The 18,632-nt window shown below is 56.3% G+C and overlaps 1 protein-coding gene across 8 annotated transcripts in view; it reads left to right on the top strand.

The window, feature by feature from the left end:
- RGS12 (regulator of G protein signaling 12) overlaps positions 1–18,632 on the top strand; it is a 96,496-nt gene that overhangs the window by 62,629 nt on the left and 15,235 nt on the right. For all 8 annotated transcript variants that reach the window (XM_079154379.1, XM_079154381.1, XM_079154380.1 and 5 more), the window contains 5 exons: positions 14,092–14,261; positions 14,743–14,835; positions 15,494–15,637; positions 16,560–16,739; positions 17,013–17,166. In XM_079154379.1, coding sequence (XP_079010505.1) covers positions 14,092–14,261; positions 14,743–14,835; positions 15,494–15,637; positions 16,560–16,739; positions 17,013–17,166 — 741 coding nt within the window. The remainder of the gene's footprint in view (positions 1–14,091; positions 14,262–14,742; positions 14,836–15,493; positions 15,638–16,559; positions 16,740–17,012; positions 17,167–18,632) is intronic.

The following is an 18,632-nucleotide window of genomic DNA, read 5'->3' as shown; positions in this document are numbered from 1 at the left end:
GAAGGATCGTTTTTTCATGTGCCACCAGTTGCCCAGTTAGCTCCCTTTATTGAAAAGATGGTGGTCCTACTCTACCGACCTGAAGCCGCACCTTGATCAGGCGATCTTTCTGTGGGTCTGTGCTGGCCTTCCTGGTTCATTTGGTTGGTGTCCTGTCTGTCGCTGGTCAGGACTTCCTTCATGATCACTGTCACTCTGTGCTGCACCTGCTACCTGCTGTGGAGCTTTGGCTCACGCTTCTCCTTACAGATTGTGGATTCCGTTTTTGAGTTCCTGGCAGCCTCTGGAGTCATCTGCTTCTATGAGCTGGTTAAGGCATAGTCCTTTTGGAATATATGTGTGTTGCTTTTACCAGAAATGTCATCACAAGCCGCAGGCAGCCACTGATGTAGGACAAATGGGTTTCTAAGATTGTGTAATGGTACATCCATAGTCTTCACTATGTAGCCACTCACCATCTTACCCTCTGCAAATCCTGAGGCCTGTCCCCCAGGAATAAATATTAAATTTGAATTAGTTTGTTCCTGTTTAAAAAAAAAAAAAAAAAATCTCTTCAAGATGAACAACCTCTGTAAAAACCTGAAACCAGCATGAACTGAATATATTTTAGGCCAGGTGTCACCCTCTGGTAGACTCTGGCTGTGGAGTGAGAGGAAAGTCAGCAGTGGACCAGACTCTGCAAGGGCTTGCTTTAAGGGGTCCTGTCACGTCCGGGAGAGGTCTGGGAGAGGCCTTGCAGGCATCTGGGTGACTGAAGCAGAGGGCGGTGGTAGGTGGTGCTGGGAGTGAACTGTAGTGAGGGCAAGGCAGCGTGGCCCAGCGGAGCTACAAGCAGAGCCAAGAGCTAGGCCAGCCCCGCCTGAGTGCGGAGATGGGAGGAACAGGAGTGCCAGAGGAGCCTGGGCAAGAGCGGCCGTGTGTCCGCGGTCGGACAGGCAGCTGGGGCCAGGCAGGAGAGTCCCCAGTTGGGTCTCAGCCTTTTGGAAATGCCAGGCAAGTGGGGATCTGCTGGGTCACCATGTTTGCAGAAATGACAAGGACCAGGACCAGCAGGGGAGAACTGGATGTGGCAGCCACGAGGATTCTGCCTCTGATTTGTCAGTCTTAGTTGTTCGTCCGTCTGTGTGGAGGCTGGAGACTGGCTGCAGTCTCTGCCTGGAGGTGTAGGCTGAGGGTCATCGAATGCCAACGAGATGGAATGTGCTTGTAAGCGTGGGAAAAGGCGAGTCTGAAACCTGTGAGGTGCCTGGAAAGCCAGGATGTGGTTCAGTGGCGGAGGGCTTGTCTGGGCTGCACAAGGCTCTGGGCTTCTCCAAGGCACGGGAAACCAGCAGAAGCCAGAGGGCAGATTAGAGAGTAAGATGATGGAACCAGCTCTGCTGCTTGCTGGTACATGCTTCAATCCCTGCCTCCGTAACACGGGCTACGGGATTCCACTGTCCTGCTCACCTGTGAGGATACAGGCAAGGTGCTGGGAACACCCCTGGTGCCTACAGCTGTGCAGGCATGGCTCTCAGTGTTACCGTTGCTGTTTTAGTTCATTCCAAAATAGTTGACCCGGGATGGGGAAACCATTGCCTCGAGAGCATGGTGGGTGTCGAAGAGAGCCTAAGACGGGGCCTGAAAGAGGATGACAAGGTCAGCGGCAGGGCAGAGGTCACAGGCAAGAGACAGGCTCATTAGCTGGTCAGAAGTCTTCTGGGTGTGGTGGCACACGCATGTAATCCTAGCGCTTTGGGAGGCTGATCCAGGAGGATGGCAAGTTCAAGGCCAGCCTCAGGAATTTAGTGATGCCCTATCTCAAAATAAAAAGGGCTGGGGATGTAGCTCAGTGGTAAATTACCCTGGGGTTTCATTCCTGGTACCAAAAAAAAAAAAAAGATTGTCCAAAATCCAATTTTACAACAAAGTAACACAAGAAGACTAAAGATAATTAAATGAAAGAAGATACAACAGGGAGATGTGGAAAAAGAAAAGTGGCATAGAAGTATTAATATCAGACAGAATCATCCAGAGTGAATGAGCAGAGCAAAGAGCCAAGCAAAGAACAGAGGGACCAATGGGGCCCTGCCTGACCGGGGTGCCAGAGGACACTGGCACTGGTGGGGGCTGGCGTGCAGCAGGCAGCAGCAGGCAGCAGACTTCCCTGCCAGTGGAGAACATAGTGTGTTTAAAGGCAAGTGGGACACTTACCAGATTTAAAGAATATTTAGAGCATGCAGATCACATCTTCTGATAGCAGCGTGATTACATAGATACCAGCCGCAAAAAGACATCAAAAAAGACCCATGCGTTTGAAAGTTTATAACCCACACATCTAAGTAATCCATGGTCAAGGACAAATCAAAATGGAAATTCTAGTGCAATTAGAATTGCTTGGGAATCATAGCACTTCATGTCCACACCAGTGGAATATAGCCAAAGTGGTTTTCAGAGAAAATTTTGTAGCATTAATTGTATATATTAGGAGAAAAGCTTGAAAATACTGGAAATAAGCATTCAACAAAAGGAGGCAGGAAGCCAGGCGTTGTGGCCACCCCCTAACCCCAGCTCCTTGGGGGCTGAGGCCGGGGATGCAAGGCGAAGCCAGCCTGGGAGACTTAGAGAGACCTCGCCTCACAAGGACCAGCGAGCAGCGGACGTGGCCTGGGGCAAGGACTTGCCTGCACACACAAGGCCCAGGTTCCATCCCCAGCCTCCAAAGAAAAGGAAAGAATGAAGTGAAGAGAACAAAACATAGCCAAAAGCTATGTCTTTGGCAGTTAGGAGTATGAAAATCAGGGAGAAGACAAAGACAGTACTGACTGTCCTCAGGACGAGTGAGGAGACCAGGAAATTCTGTGAGCAACCGCATGCTGACACACCGAGGCCCAAACGGTCGGCGGCTTATAGGAAAGCAGCTTATCAGTCGGCCCGGGACGCAGACCTGACCCTGCGGCAGCAGGCAGCATGGCGGGCAGAGGCCCTCCCCAAGGCTCCCTGCCCAGGTGGGCTGTGGCACGCGACATTGCAGAAAGCAGCCATCCCTACCTGTGCTCCAGACAGAAGCCTAGTGCGACTTGGTTTTCCTTTCCTTCCAGCGTTTCCCCTTTAGGAGCCCTGCTGTCGAGCCTGTCTGGATGGGATACGTGGGTCTTGGGGTGACGTGGCAGAACAAGACGAGGGTCCCCAAAGCTGCTGCTCTGCTGCAGCACATGGCGTGACAAAGTACGTGGTGTGCAGCCTGGCCTTGGGGCAGAGGGCAGGGTGAGGCCCACAGAGGACCAGCAGATGCCTTCGCTTCTCCTCAGCATGGAAGGCCGGGAGCTCGGCTCGTTCCACAAGGCTGCTGGTGTCTGGACTGAAACTCGATGGCCATGGCACAAGAAAATCAAGTTCCTGCCAGTTTCAGTACAAACAAGTATGGAAAATTTCTGAATGAATATTGGCAAATCGACCCCACCAGTGTTTTGAGCAGCACGTTCCTCAGAGCCGTGGGTCCCATGAAGAAGGCGAGTGCAGCTCGCGTTAGGAAGTCCTCCTTTTTGTCTTCACGAGTTTGTTCAACAGTTGTTCCTACTTCGCTCTGAAAACTGCTGTAGACCCCAGGGGCAGATGGGGGAGAAACCTGAGTCCTGTCTCAGGGAGCCTCGCTGCAGGGTGAGCAGGTCCCCACACAGCGAGGGGGCAGGCTGGGTGATTGTCAGGGGCCGTGAACTTGGGCCCTCGGTGGGAGGTTGGAAGCACTGCTGTGAGAGTCAGGAACAAGACTGTCGTGGTCTCAGCGACTAGCTAGCCCTGCACCACGGGAAAGGACCAGTAGGCAGGTGGACTCCGAGCTTGGAAGGGGAGAAACAGCCATCACTGTCCACCAGCAATGTTATCCTCCAGCCCCCAGAGCCGAGCCGGCGGGGCCCTCGTGCAGCCGCAGTGGCTCTCCTGGTGCCGGCTTCTGGAAGTGGATGAGTTGCAGTGTGAAAAGACACTGGGGAAGATCAGCACCAGATTAATAAGCTGGGTCTCCCTGGGGATTTTAGATAGTGATCAATATAGATTTTAGATCTATGTTAACTTTATTTATTTATTTATTTATTTGTAGTGGTGCTGAGGATCGAACCCAGGACCTTGTGCTTGTGAGGCAAGCACTCTACCAACTGAACTGTATTTCCAGCCCAGTGTTAACTTTTTAAAAGGAGAAAATGTTTTTTGAATATGTATCAAAGCTGCGAGACATAGGTAATTTGAAGTTGTGCCTTAGGCTTGCTCTGTCTTGCTAGCTGGTGTTTGGGACAAATGACCTGCTTGTTAGCTGACATGATTGAGTGCCCTCTGCGTGTGGATGCCGTCTTCAGTGTGGTCACGGCAGGTTTTACAGGAGGCCGCATAGCTCACTCGCAGCCTAGCAACCAGCAGCGTTCCCGCCACATCCTGTGAGGTCCCAGCGTGCTGTTATTACCACTCAGTCCTTACGGAGCCCTGCGGGTCAGTGTCCATTATGACCATGTTCCATAGGAAGGTGGCGTGACCCCCCCACCTGGAAAGGAGGATCGAGGGACTCAGAGCCCACATAATGGCCACCTGCTGGGCCAGGGGAACTGGCAGGAGAACCCAGTGCTTTGCACAGTGCTGACCATGGGGTAGATGCACTCGGTGGTTCTGGAAATAAGGCCTGCTGCTCGCTCCTCTCTGGCTCCCACCAGCGCTGGGAAGGACGGAGTGGCTGGCTCCCACCTGTGCAGCTGCCACAGAGCCCACTCCAGATCCAAGGCTTTGCAGCTCCTCACTCGGGGCACAGGCAGGCAGAGAGCCAGCCTTCCGGGAGCCATCAGACTCAGGCAGTAGGTCCCGGGTAGGGAAAAGTCACCAGTGCCCTGGGCCAGGTGACACAGGACTGGCAGATAGTTAGAGTTTTGGAACCCCCATTTAGGACAAATGACTTACATTTTATGTTTGACATTGGGAGCCATATGAAATGTGGCACATATATGGAATGTGCCAACAGCCGAGTGCAGGAGCACAGGCCTTTAGTCCTAGCTACTTGGGAGGCTGAGGCAGGAGGGTCTGGGCCAGCCTGGGCCACATGGCAAGACCATGTCTCAAAAGGAAAACTGGCACGAGGCTCACATTTCAGTCTTGTTTCACACCTAATGTGCAAAGTCATAACCACCCAGAAAATCTAGGCCCAGGAAGGCCATCGCTAAAGGTGCCAGAGTTGACCAGATATGCAGGAGGGTCTCTTTCATCTTAAAGTCGTGGCCTCTGAGAGTGGCCCTGATATAGGAGTCCCTCCCTCACAGGCAGCTGGCTTCGTGGCCTGTCCTCCCTTCCCTGTGGGGACACACCTCCCCTCCCTCCTGCCAGTGTGCTGTGAAGGGCAGGCCTCACGGCCACGTGCTTAGTTGCCTGTGCTGTGGCCACCCTTGGCTCTGGGCAGGGTAAAGACCACTGTCAGTCTTCCTGGTGAGCCAGAATTTGGACTCCTGGGCTTCTGCACTGGACGGTGTCCCCCATGGGGCAAGTTGTGCCCACAGAGCTCAACTTCATGTGTGGCCAAGGAGAGGGAATGAAAGGAGGATGTCTTCCCGTGTCAAAGCCATTTTATTCATGGAGACAAAAGAAGTCAATTTCATAGAGGAACCACCTGGTCAGCGAATCACGTAGTTCTTTTCTGTTCACTGGCAGAAGTGAATCTGGTCAGGGCTCGTCTTTGAAGTGTTCTGCCTCCTCTGTGCACGTCCAGTGCCCTGTGGTCAGATGCCACTCGGTCTGCCAGCCACGCATGGTCATGGTCACAGTTGTTGGCTCCGAGCCTGGAATCCCAAAAGTGCGGTGTGACAAGTGACAGATCTGTCTCTTCCCTGCGCGACACTTCCCACACTGACCCTTCTCAGTTCCCGCTCTGCCCACTCTGGCGGCCCCAAGCCCACAGCATTCGCCCATCTGCTTGCCATTTCACTCTCCAGAAGGGGTTGGTGTCGCGTCAGCACAGGGTTTGTTCCGCTGGGCTCTGCCAGACGGTTATAGATCAGACGCTCTGGTGCTAGCTCAGGACAGACCCAGGATAGAGTCCCCTACCTGGGCCTGTGGAGGTTTCATAAGTGTGTCTGGTTGTATGTCTTCCCGCAGGCTGTGAAGGCTGGCCGGTCCGGAGCTGAGTGAAGGGCAAGCCCCCAGGGGAGTGTGGGGCTGCCCTGCTCCATTCTGTCACTGTCTCCACCTCAGGCAGGTTGGAGGGTTTCCGAAGACCTCAGCAGCTTCACCTGGAAAATGGGCAGGTTGAATTCGACCTATGGTTTCTACGCTGTGTTCTGAAGAGGTGCTGTAGTGTTCAGAAACATTTCTTTTTAGTTACTCTCTGGGTTGTGTAATTATTAGCAGAGTTTTGTTCAGGTGAGGAGCTGGGTGACCTCTTGGGCCTGCCCTGACTGAGGGGGAGCTGGGGCCTGTGGGCTTTGCTCCAGTTTCCATCCTGGGTGAGCCTATACCAGTGCCCTCACCAGAATTCCTGGAAGATTTTCGGGGGGAAGGTCTCTCTGCTTTAGATATGAAAAGCATCACCCAGTCAGTAACTGGGGAGTGAAGTGGGTGCTCTTAGCCCCAGAGGGTGATGTTGGGGGAGTATGTGATGGGATTGGATATGAGTTGGTGAGCTTGGAGCCCAGGGAAAGCTCAGGGGACTGGGCAGCCAGGACTGCCCTCCCTCCACCTCCAGGTTTCCATGCAGAGCCCGGGCAAGGTCCAGATCTACATCCAAGCTGGCCAGCTGGTGTGTGACGGGGAAGGGGAACATATCTGCTGTGGTGCTGCATCGAGATGTTGGTAAGGGGTCCTCCTCTGTGCTCCAGCTCCGAGCCCCCAAAGTGTTGGTCTCTCCCTGATGAGAAAACCAAGGCATCAAGACGTGTGATGTGGTGTGAAGGGTCAGGGCCAGTAGGACCTGGGGCCTGGGCTCCATGGGCTCTCCCAGGGCTGAGTGTTGCCTGTGGCAGGCCTTCACACTTGGGACAGAAGTCTTTTAGATTTCAGATAATTTTAAAATCTGGAATATTTGCATGTCCATAACAAGATAGCGTGGGGATGAGCCTAGAGGTGATGTTATACAGTGTATTTGTGCATCAGCGTCTGAGTGTGACCCGTCACATGATGTCAGGCATGACATTTTCTGCTGTGATGTCATGTCCATGGTCAGAAAGTCTGGATTTTGAATTGTTTCCCATTTCAGATTTGGGAACTAAGGATACTCGACCTATAGTACAAGGGGAGAAAATGAGGGTGCCCAAGCCAGGACCTCTAGCCGCACGCTGGAGCAGCAGCCACCAGGGCGATGAACTGACCTCAGGCTCCTCCCAGGAGAGGTGGGAGCTCGCTCTGCCTCGCTTCTGGGTGCTCCCGCCAAATCACAGGGAAGCACCAGGCAAGTCCAAATCGAGACCTTCTTGAAAGATCACTGGCTCCCCTGAGGTCTAGAACAGAGAAGGGCTGGGAGCCCCGTCACGAAGGCGGCTGGAGACTGGAGGCTTGGGGAGACTGGAAGGCTCTGTTCGCTGGCCTGGCCTGGATCCTGTGCTAGCTCAGTGGCAGTAGGCAGTGCACGCAGGGATTCAGGGGTGAAGAGACATGCAGTTCCCAGGCAGCTTGGGATGCTTGCACCTATGGGTGTGTGGGGAGGTGGGCTGAGAAGCACGGGGCCAGCAGTGCCAGCCGTGGGCACAGCAGGCCTGCGGGGCTGACAGGTTCCTTCCACCACTCTTCTCACTGAGCTACAAGTTAGAGCTTGTCTCAGCATACAAAGCTGCCCTGAAAGCATGGCACAGACTGCCTGAGCAAGGGCCAGTTCCTCTGCGGGGGCTGCTGTCCCTGGCCCCGCCCTGGCTTCTTAACTCTGCCTCTGTGCCCCTCTTGCACCAACTGGGACAGGTGACTTGTGCTTCACTCATGTGGTCCCCCCAGACCCACAAGACCTCTGGGGACTTTGGGACAGAGTGCGAGTCCCCACAGCCAGCATGGGCCAGCCCTAGAGGGGGCAACCTTGGATCCCTGCGAGCTGTGAGTATATTCAGGTGCCTCAGAAGCTGCAGCCAAGAAGCGCGTCCACAGGAAGGAGTCCCCAGTGTGGAGACCGGCTCAGCAGCTCTCGATGCCGACACAGAGCTGTGTTTGTGGAGCGGGCAGGCAGTGTGCGGGTCGGCATCTGCCACGGCCCGATCCAGGCCAGTGCCACTCTGGACGGTAAGGCCGGATTGAGCACAGTCACCCCTCTCTGGAGTGGCGGGACTGCTCTTGTAATTGCAGAGACCTCGGCCCAGAGAACGGGAGATGGTTCTTGCCTGACCCTTCACAGAAGAATGTCACCATGTTCTCGCCTGCGGTGTTGTAGGGAGAGTTCTGACTCGAAGACCCCAGAGGTCCTCACAGGGGTGGACGGGGCCCTGGGCAGTGGGGACGGATGCGCCAGAGGCACCCTGGGGAGCAATGGCCCTGTAGACTGGCCTTTGAGCCGTGCCACCACTCCGCATATGGTGCTTGGAGAGTGTCCCTTTGGTACAGGTGCTTCCTACCTAAGTGAACACATGCTCTTCAGGAGGGCGTGGGTATGACCTTCTCGTGGAAAAGATGGTCTTGTGATCGTGGGATCAAGCTGTTTTAGGAAGCATACGTCCAGGAGTGAGTTTGACACACCCACCTTGAGCAGCTCCAAGTGCTCCTCTTTCTCCTTCTTTGCTGCGCATTTCATGGAGAAAAAATTGCGGAAAGGGGTTCCATCCTCAGCGCATACGCTGACTGCACGGTCACTGTCCCTGTGCTCTGCCAACCTAAATAATTCAGGCTGGGCTGGCAGCGGTGAGGTCTGGTGTGAATTATGCATGCAGGTTTCTGAGGCTTTGTGTGGCCAGCTCGGCCTCCTCTCAGGAGCCCGGGAAGGGCCAGCACTGCCTTTGTCAAGCGGCTGCCTGGATCCCTGGAGAAGCTGCAGTAACTTGCCCTCCCGGGAAGCTGAGCTAAGGAGCAATGTCCCCACGTGTGGCCCGAGTCTTTGCCCTGGGCCTCAGGGGCTGTGCCGGCTGACCCTGGTATGGATTCAGAGGGGTGGTTTACAGTGAATGGTTGGAAGTATTTGGTTAAATGGCATCACAGTGGCTCTTATCAGCTCTACCCAGGTAAAGTCCCTCATCCGTCTGTCACCTTGTCATGGCTGTCAGGGCAGGCTGACCTTCAGTTTTCAGGTATGTTTGCTGTGGGGGAGGGGGTCGCGTTGGCTGGTGCAGGGGCCTGCAGGTGCACCTGTGTGGTGATGGGCTTGGAGTTGAGATTTGAACATTTGCGGAGTTTCAGTTATGGTTTGGGTGATCCCCGGCGAGATCGTGATGGGCTAAGGCACGAGTTGTAGAATTAAGTATAAATTTGAATCTCAAGGTGTTACTGGAATTTGTAACATGTAACCTGTGTGTTTAACCCCCAATAGGAATGTGGTGGCTTTTTTGGTTTTGATAGATCTGAAGCAGGCTGTAAAACTTTCTTACCAGGAAAGCATTTCTTTACCAGACTGCCAATAGAAAGAGAAGCCACAGAGGTAACAGACACCAGAGGCTGCAGCATGCGTGTGCTGTGCAGGTGTGCTCTCCCTGGCTCAGAAAGCAAGCGGGTGCCTCCCCCAGGCTCAGCCCACAGGCCCAGCAGGTACCACTGGGCGTGGTGCGAGAGCTCCTGGTCTTGTGTAAGGGGGAGGCACGGTGTCCTCGTGCCCAAGTGCTGCTTGGTGCACCAGTCCAGGCCTGCATCCCTTCCGAGGGATGAGGACAGTTGTGGACTGTGGCAGTAGGTGTCAGCGAGGAGCTTGGCGTGTGTGGCCGAGCACGTGGTGCGTATGTGCTGGTGGTGGGGCTCTGCTTTCACCCGGGGCTCTTGCATTCTTCTGTAAGTCACAGGTACACAATTTGTCCAAATAGAATAAAAAATTTCAGTGTGAGCTCTTACGATTACAGGAGTTCTGCAGGAATCTTTTCATTGGGGTGGTAACTCTCTCTGACTTTGCACTCCACGCACGTGTGGGATCCTGGAGAGGTGCTGTCAGCACACAGTGGCCAGGCTCTTGCCCGGCTCCCTTCTGACCATCTCCCCTGAGGCTGTGATGCTGGTCTTGAGGCCCGTGCCCTGTTGCGCTCTCACATCAGGGGGATTTATAGAAGTGGTTGCCCGGTGAGCCAGTGCCTGCTCTGCCCTCCAGCAGCACTGGGGGCACCTGCCAGGGCACCACAGCCCTCCCCAGCCCTCCTGGTCCTGGTTGTGGTTGTGCAGCTCAGTGACTGCTCACCTAGGCAGGTGCCCAGCCTCATGTGTCTGCACCCTCGGACAGGATGCTGCCTGCACCCTTCTTGTGCCATGTCTGAGCCCGGGAGACCCCAAGGGCAAGGATAGTTGCACTCAAGTGTCCCTGCATGTTCCATGCTGTGGGGTCCCTTGGTGAACGTGAAGCCCAGTACACCAGGTGATGAGTGGTTTGCTTTTTCAAAAATGTTACCTTCTTTCTCAGTTAAGCTTGCAAAGTGTCAGTATTGATTTGTGAGTCAGACAGATACTAGTATTTGCCAAATCTCATGAAAGTGAGGTGAGTCAAGATGGGGTTCTCTTTGACCTTGGTATGAATCAGCCTGCATTCACTCATTCCCAAACAGCACATCTTGCACTCAGCACTGGGCTATGGCCAGCACACCCCAGCTAGCTGCACTCGTGTTGAGGAGCGAGGACAGGAGCCTGGACAGATGAGGAAGTGATGGGTGCTGAGCTCCTGCAGGCAGCGGGGAAGGACCGCAGTTCTTCCGTGGAGGCTCAGTTGCCCTCCGGTGGGCCAGCCCACCCCCACGCTTCCCCTGCTTTCCTGTCCAGGTCCCCAGCACCTCAGCTGGGCTTGTGCCTGGGCAGCCCCCAGCTCACCCTCCAGCTCACCCTCCAGGGGAGCCACAGGAGCCTGTGGTGAACAACAAGTTCCTTGTGGCACTCTTATCTGGGTGACACCCCACTGCCTAGGTGACTGGTGCTACCTGTGCTCCTGCTCCTGGAGCGCTGGCCTCCGGGGCCTGGTGGAAATCACGTACCAGTTTCTTCTGCCACACAGCCTCTGCACACGTGCACCCTGGGACAGGGGGCTCTTCCTGGCTCCCGGGATTCACTCTGTGCCCGCCTCTATTCTTAGTTCAACCTTTATGGCCTAAGGGAAGCAGGCTAGAGAGAAAGTGTTGGGCCACTCACACAGCACAGAGGGCTTTAAAAACAATGTGCGTTTTGTGAGGGTTACCTCTTTGATCAGCACAGAAGAGAGAAAGCGGGCGATGCCATCACCCCCATTCTGCTGGGGAACTGAGCTGCTGCAGGCCACACGCCCTCAGTGTGTGAGCTCTAGTCCTCCTCCAGGGCCTTTGCCTTTTGGGTTCTGGTCACTCCTCTTCCTGGGTTGGTGCTCGTGGAGCCCTGTAGAGCCTGGACACCACTGACCCCTAGTCCTTTGTGTGGTTTTTGCCGATCTTATTTTGTTTAAAAAGTAGTCTGTGCCCACAGGTCAGGATGTACACGGCAGGGTTCCTGTGGCAGGGTATTAGTGTCATTTCTGTCCCTGGGCGTGCAGTCCAGACTGCCCCTCTGTCATACCCCCTGGCCAGGAGTCTGAAGCCTTCATCTTTGGATGCCCTGTGAGTGCCTCTGGCTTAAATGCTGACTGGAGTGTGGGGACATTGCTTCTGTTACCCTTTGACGAACGGCCCCCAGCTATCGGCTCCTGCTCCCCGAGCACGCAGGCTGGGCTTCCGTGCACAGCCTCACTGAGCTCGTGCCCTTGGCCAGCCAGGTCTAACGTGATCCACCTTCATAAACTGCCATGAGGCCGGGCCTGTGTCCACTTGTCCAGGAGCCTTTGCCTACTGAGCAGCCAGCTGCTCTCCCATCTCCTCTTCCTGCCCCTAGGTGTCCTTATAGGGAAAGGAGTGAGCCCGCGGTGTGGGGGAGCCCACTGTCCCCCGCAGCTTTGCACCGTCCTTCATCTGAGCTTGTGGCTCTCCTCGTGCAGACTCAGATGCCAGCACAGCACCGTGGCTGGGTCTTGTCCGACTGGGCACCCTGTCTTCCCTTCAGGGCTCTTCCCAGCCGGGCATTTCGTCTCCCAGGCTCTCCCTCTCCGAGTCCATCCTTCGCATCTAAGTCTCTGGGCCATGTGGGTTGGCTTCAGGGCCTTGGAAGGATGGAATCCATCTTGAGTACCTCAGATGTGGACTGTTCCCCAGGACCTGACCCTCCTGCTGGCCCCAGGGGGCGTGGCATGTGCCGTGGCCGGTGGAGCTGGCCTGCCTCCTGGCCCTGCCTGCTTTGTGCCTCCAGCTGTCCACATGCAGTCCGGCATAGGCGTGGGCACACACAGCCTGTCCTAACTGATACCACATCCGTTAGGAAGTTTGGGGGATCACACCTGCATTTGCTGGACACGGGCCACATGTAGCGGGCCAGCCCTGCCAGGACCCCAGCCCCAGAGAAGGGTGGTGTGCGAGTGAGCTGAAGCCAGTGCATGTGCTTGTGCCCACGTGTGCGGGCAGAGCCTCCGCGTGGGAGCCTTGGCATTGGGACCCTTGGAGCGTGGCAGAGAGTGGAGCATAGCCACAGCCTGCTCGCCCTCGCTGCCAGCACTGACTGCCACCCTGCCAGCGTCCCTTGTGGTGAGCCAGGGCTCACGTGCCACGTCCCTGCTGCAGGCCTTCCCTCGTGTCTTTGGGAGCTCCGGTGGCCAATGCTACATGGATATTTATCTCAAAAATAGCACAGACAACATGATGGTTAAAAAAACTAAAATTGTGTGAATGCTGATCCTATTTCATAACTTCTTTTGAGCCTTTTTCTGTAGCAGTATAAATTACATGACTCCTCTTTGACTTTTTCTTTTCTTTTCTCATCTCGCTGTTGGTTGAGCTTCGCTGACAAACCCCAGCTTTGCTCCTGCCCTGGAGTTGTTTCCTCTGAACTGCATCCATGGCATGGCCTTCTCAGGCCCGCAGGCCCTGGGCTGAGTGCCCAGTGGGCTGCAGGCGTGGCAGGTGTTCTCCCTGGGGCTGCAGAGGACTGTGCAGAGGTTGGCGTCACCACCGCCCCTGCTTTCCCCATGTCCCGCCCCTCCTCCCACCTCTGGCCTGTCCTCCCCAGCGAGGGCATGTCAGTGTTGCCTTGGAGCTGAAGTCCATTAACTAATCCCAGGGAATTCAGCCGGTGGCCTTGACTGTGTGGCAGGCCAGCCTAGATGGCCTGTCCTGCATCCAGACTTGTAGTTCAGAACAGATGAGGAGCCACGTCTGAAGGACAACCTTTCGTTGGGCTGTGAGAGTACCGAGGAGGGTCCCCGAGTTAGTGGGCTTCGCTACACTGAAGCCCAGGCCTCCCAGAAACAGTGCGGTGGTGTCTGCCGCCGGGTGCCTGTGGCTCCTGGACATGGCTCAGGGCTGGGCTTGCCCGCCTTTAGGTCAGCTCCCTGTGGAACGCACCTTGCCTGTAGAAGGGGCACTTGCTGTGGCAGAGTGTGCGAGGCTGCTCCAGGGGGTACCGGGGGATGGATGGGGGCTTCCTGGGCACCTTCCGTTTGGTATCACCAGTCAGTGAGATGTCAAGTGACATGAAACTGAACACGCAAATCTGGACGTTGTGAAAGCTCCAGGGTTTTCTACTGAGCGGCAGCGGAGTGCTGTGGCAAGCATCTGCCGGTCAGGCTCTGCTGCAGGAGCCCTGTGTCTGGCCAGGACCTCACCTGGTGGACTTGGCACGTCCCCTCCCTGCTTTTGCTCCATGGTGCATCCTTCAGGTCTGCCTGCACGTGTCTGATTGCTGTTCTCATGCCCTGGCGTGTGTGCACCTTGTGTCACTCACAGTTGCACTGTTGAGGGTGCAGGTGTGAGGGCTGTGTGCAGCCCCTGGGGCCGCACCTGCTCTGCACCTCCGTGGGTCCAGTGTGCAGGTGCGGGGCGTGTTGCTGACCGAATGAGTGTTGTGGAGAACAGAGCAGGTGCAGGTGCCGTGGTCACCCAGGTGGGGAGCGTCTGGGCAGGAGAGGGCAGGGGTGCAGGTGTGCCTGTGCTGGTCTCACAGAGTTGACGGGCGCCGACCTGAAGGACTGTGTCAGCAACAACAGCCTCAGCAGCAATGCCAGTCTGCCCAGTGTGCAGAGCTGCCGGCGCCTGCGGGAGAGGAGGGTCGCCAGCTGGGCCGTGTCGTTTGAGCGTCTGCTGCAGGACCCCGTCGGTGTTCGCTACTTCTCCGTGAGTAGGGGCATCTGCACTCTGCTGAGGCTGCATGGGTGGGACCCATCACCCAGGGTTCGGCCAGTTGCCTCAGACCCCAGAGAGTTCACCTCCCTGCGGGTCCTGAACACCCCCCTGCATGTGTCCCCTCATTCTGGCCCAAAGCGGGCTGGATGCAGGAAACCAGCCCACCTGCCCTCCTGCTCTGCCCTCCTCCCCCGAGACCCCAGGGTCTGGGGTGTCCCCTCCCTGCCTGAGACATCTACAGCAAGGGGCGTGGGGGTGTCTGAATGCTTGGAAGGCACGTGTGTGGCTAGGTCCAGCCATAGAGATCCACGTGGCTCCCCGGAAGGTCGCTAAGGACCAGAGGCGTGGTCCTCGAAGTGCCCAGGGCTCCCCAGTTTCCTCTCGAGGCCCTCCAGTCTGTGCGAGGCCAGGCCAGCGCCGAGGGGAGCCGGCGTGTGCCCTCCCACCCGCTTACCCCCACTGTCTTTCTTAGGATTTCCTAAGGAAGGAGTTCAGCGAAGAAAACATTTTGTTCTGGCAGGCCTGTGAATACTTCAATCATGTTCCCGCACATGACAAGAAAGAGGTGGGTCCACAGCCGGGGGCTTTGCCGAGGGTGGGCTGCAAGGGTTGGCGTCTGAGGAGGGAGTGTTTTCACAGGATCTGGAAAAGGCCACTTCTGCAGAATGAGATTTTAAGCATGTGTGACATTTAATTCGCCTAAACACGCTTTGCACAAAGGCCTTGAGCTGCGAGCCCTGCCACAGATGCTCTGCACCCATGTGGGGCGGTTGCAAGGAAGGGACATGCTTCAAAGGGGAATTTGAAGGGACACTTGCAGCAGTGCCTTCGCGGGCAGGCCCAGACCTGTGCCCTGGTGCCCTTTCCCGTGTGGGTGAGGGTCACCTTACTTGGAGGCCTGTGTCTGCTGCTGGCACCCTCCTGCTCCACTGTGCCAGCAGCTCCTGGGCAACTCCCACGTGCCATCCTCAGGGTGTGGGTCCCTCCCTGGAGCCACTGAGGCCTGGCGCCCTGAGAACAGCCGCTTGGAAGCTTACAGGGGAGTAAATTCTGAGGCTTCTCCTGGCCTGCCCTTTATTTACTTCCTCAAGCCAGAAATACTGTTGGGGCCCAGGAGCATGGATCCTTGTCCCCAGGGCTCCTCAGGCCTCGGAAGTGCCACAGGGAATGTGGGAGACGCTTGGCAAGTGCTGTCCTCCTGCTCAGGCTCTGTGCCTTCTCAGCTTTCCCACAGGGCCCGGGAGATTTTCAGTAAGTTCCTGTGCAGCAAAGCCACCACCCCCGTCAACATCGACAGCCAGGCCCAGCTAGCTGACGACATTCTCAACGCACCTCACCCAGACATGTTCAAGGAGCAGCAGCTCCAGGTGATGCCACAGGGCCCTGTCCTGGAATCCTGGCCAGGATCCCAGCCAGCCCGGAGGCAGGGGCTGTAGCTCTTGCCAGGGGAGCTGCTGACGGGCCTGGGTGTGGGTGGGTGGCTTTGGCCCCAGGGGAACACAGGTGGAAGTGGCGGATTTCCTTTGGGCCATGAATTAAGAAGTCTGCAGCACAGAGGCCTGGTGCTTACACTTAGGCCTGTGTGCGTGACGCAGCCAGACACGGCTGACCGCAGGGTCGAGGCCTGATAAACCCATGTGAGTGGAAAGCCAGCCAGTGCACCCCACCTGCTGAATGCCTGTATTTGGCCGCACAGCACACTGAGGGTCCTTGGCCGTTGGCCTGTGACGGTGGGGGCAGACAGGCGCTGCAGCTTGCTGCTGCCATCCAGCGTCCAAGAGAGGATGGCGCTGCAGGCACTTGACTCTGGAAGCAGGTGGCTTGAGCCCACCTCCCTGGAACACAGCTCCCTTCACATCATCACAAAGTGTCACCAGGCCACCCTTCATCAGCTCGGGAGGGTGTGCGATGGGCCCCGGGGTGACCCAGCTGTATGCTCCCTGGTGCTGTCAGAGGCTGTGCGTGGGGTTGCCGGAGTCCTGTCAGAGACTAGAAGGAAGCAGGTCTTCTCCAGGCAGCTCTCCCTCTGTGAGAGCTCCAGCTGCCGGCTTTACATGGCCTGTTTTGAGAGTGAGAAAGGAAAAGCTGTCTTGGTCAGAGTAGGAGTGAGCTATGCAGGAGTACTGGAGAGTCAGCCTGGAGCGCCCTGGGGGCCTGCGCGCTTGGGCTAAGATGCCACCCTACCCAGACCGGGCGGGTGGTGGGTCTGGGTTTGTGGCCACCTGGGACCTGGTCAGGGATGAGCATTCAGTTCCTTCTTTAACTGTGTGACAATGCATTTGCTCACAGATTTTCAACCTGATGAAGTTTGATAGCTACACTCGCTTTCTGAAATCCCAGCTGTACCAAGAGTGCATCCTGGCGGAGGTGGAAGGCCGTGTCCTCCCAGACTCGCAGCAGGTCCCCAGCAGCCCAGCCTCTAAGCATAGCATCAGCTCTGACCACTCCAGCGTGTCTACGCCGAAAAAGGTGCTGGGACCAGCCTCAAGCCATTGGCGCATGTCCTGCGAGGGGCTGTTGTGTAGGAAGTGAGAGTGAGGCCATGGCTGCCTGGCCCCTCACCAGTGGGAGTCGTGGTGACGGACTCCCAGGGCTGAGTCGGCTCAGACCTTGCCCTGCTGAGGGACTGAGACCACTCCGTAGAGCCCTCGGGCTTATCGCTCAGTCTTTAGCCCCTTTTGCATTTCATGCAATACTAAAATGCTTTGCGTTGTTTTAACTGAAGTTTCCATTTGCTGACAGTTAAGTGGAAAATCAGAATCGGGAAGACCCCTGAGTGAGGACGTGGGGGACGAGGACAGCGAGAAGAAACGGAAAGGAGCCTTTTTCTCTTGGTCAAGGAACAGGAGCACTGGGCGGTCCCAGAAGAGGAAAGAGCAGGGGGACCATGCCAATGGTGCGTGCGTGTCTGAGGCCTGCAGTTGCTGTCTGGAGCGTCAGCCCTCGCGCCACACAGCGAGGGGCTGGGCTGGGGGCGCAGGCCTGGGTGAGGGCCAGTTCCAGCTCCGGAATTTGCAAAGATTCTGTGTCCCTCCCCTGCGGCTTCTTGCCATCAGTGATAGGTGTTTTGGTAGGAAATTCAGAAAATACAATCACGTATGAAGAGAAGCCAGGCGTGCTGTCCTCTGTCCACCCAGTGGCAGAGACTTTCTGCCCCGCCGTCTTCTAGGCCCGTGCGGTGAGCAAGAGCCTTTCATGTGTGTTAGGGACGTGAGGCCGTTTAATGTCAAAGCACTTTCCAGTCATAGCTCTTGGTCATCGTGGACCTTAAAACTCACCCCTTCCAATCGCTTTCACCTTTGGCTTTTCTGATACCTGATGAGATTCCTGTGGCCACTGGAGTGTGAATGGCAGGTTCATTGATGCTGGGTGGCCTCAGAAGCCTGCTCTGCTACTGGCTGCTGGCCACGCTCCATCCCTAGCACCATGGACGGGCAGGCTAGGAACGCCCCTGCGGGAGGCAGAGAGAGGTGGAGCTATCTGTGCCAGGCACAGAGGAGGCCAAGAGAGCTGCCGGACCCTTCCCTGGAGTTTTTTGAGAAATGGATAATTTTTCAGGAACCAGGGTTCTGCCTGAAGGCACGGGGCTGGCAGTAAGCCTTCGGACCCTGTGTCTAAACTGGGCAGTAGTTTTGAGTGAGCCCAGGGAACAAGACAGAGTGCCCGAGGGAGACCACAGGAAGCCCCTGTCCTCTGCAGCTATGCCAAGTGGCCGGTGCACTCACTGCCTCTTCCCTCAGAGCAGCTGCCAGAGCTGCCCTACATCTGTTGTTTGGAAGACTCTGGCAGGGTGCAGACCTGGCCACCCCCAAGTTCCTGGTCCTGCTGGGAGGTGGCCTTTTCAAAGCAAAGGCAGTGGGACCTCAGCAAGGGGGACAGATGCTGTTAGTAGGTGGTGCTGGGTCTCCTGGGTTCCTGGGATATGGGGAGTGTGTGCCCCATATAGTCCATTGCACACCTGTCAGGCCGTAGAACCATCTGGAAAGGGCTTTTAAAATCCTGGTGGCTTGTACTCTCCAGAGTTTAGACATTCTGATTCAGCCTTGCCGGGGCCTGAATGGAGCCTGGGAGTCCACTCCTTTGGGGTCAGCCAGTGGCTCAGGGGTCTCTGGGACCCACTATCTTACTGACCTCCAGCCCTGACAACCCTCGAACCTGTGCTCAGCAGCCTGACTTGGGCGCAGGGCTGGGTTTCGAAAGCCCTCTCTGTCTACTTACCTGGTGCACAGGTCAGTCTAAGATGTGTCAGTGCAGGTTAGCCACAGTCGGTTCTTGGCTCCATGGGACTTTTGCAGAAGATGTGAAATGAGCCACTGGTGAGACATGGTGGCGGGTGGGCAGAACTGCTGTCCACAGGGAGAT

The sequence above is a fragment of the Sciurus vulgaris genome (genome assembly GCF_902686455.1).
Source record: "Sciurus vulgaris genome assembly, chromosome: 9".
Classification (NCBI taxonomy): Eukaryota; Metazoa; Chordata; class Mammalia; order Rodentia; family Sciuridae; genus Sciurus; species Sciurus vulgaris.
The sequence above is the reverse complement of the archived record's forward strand: the minus strand, read 5'-3'. Positions and strand labels throughout refer to the sequence as shown.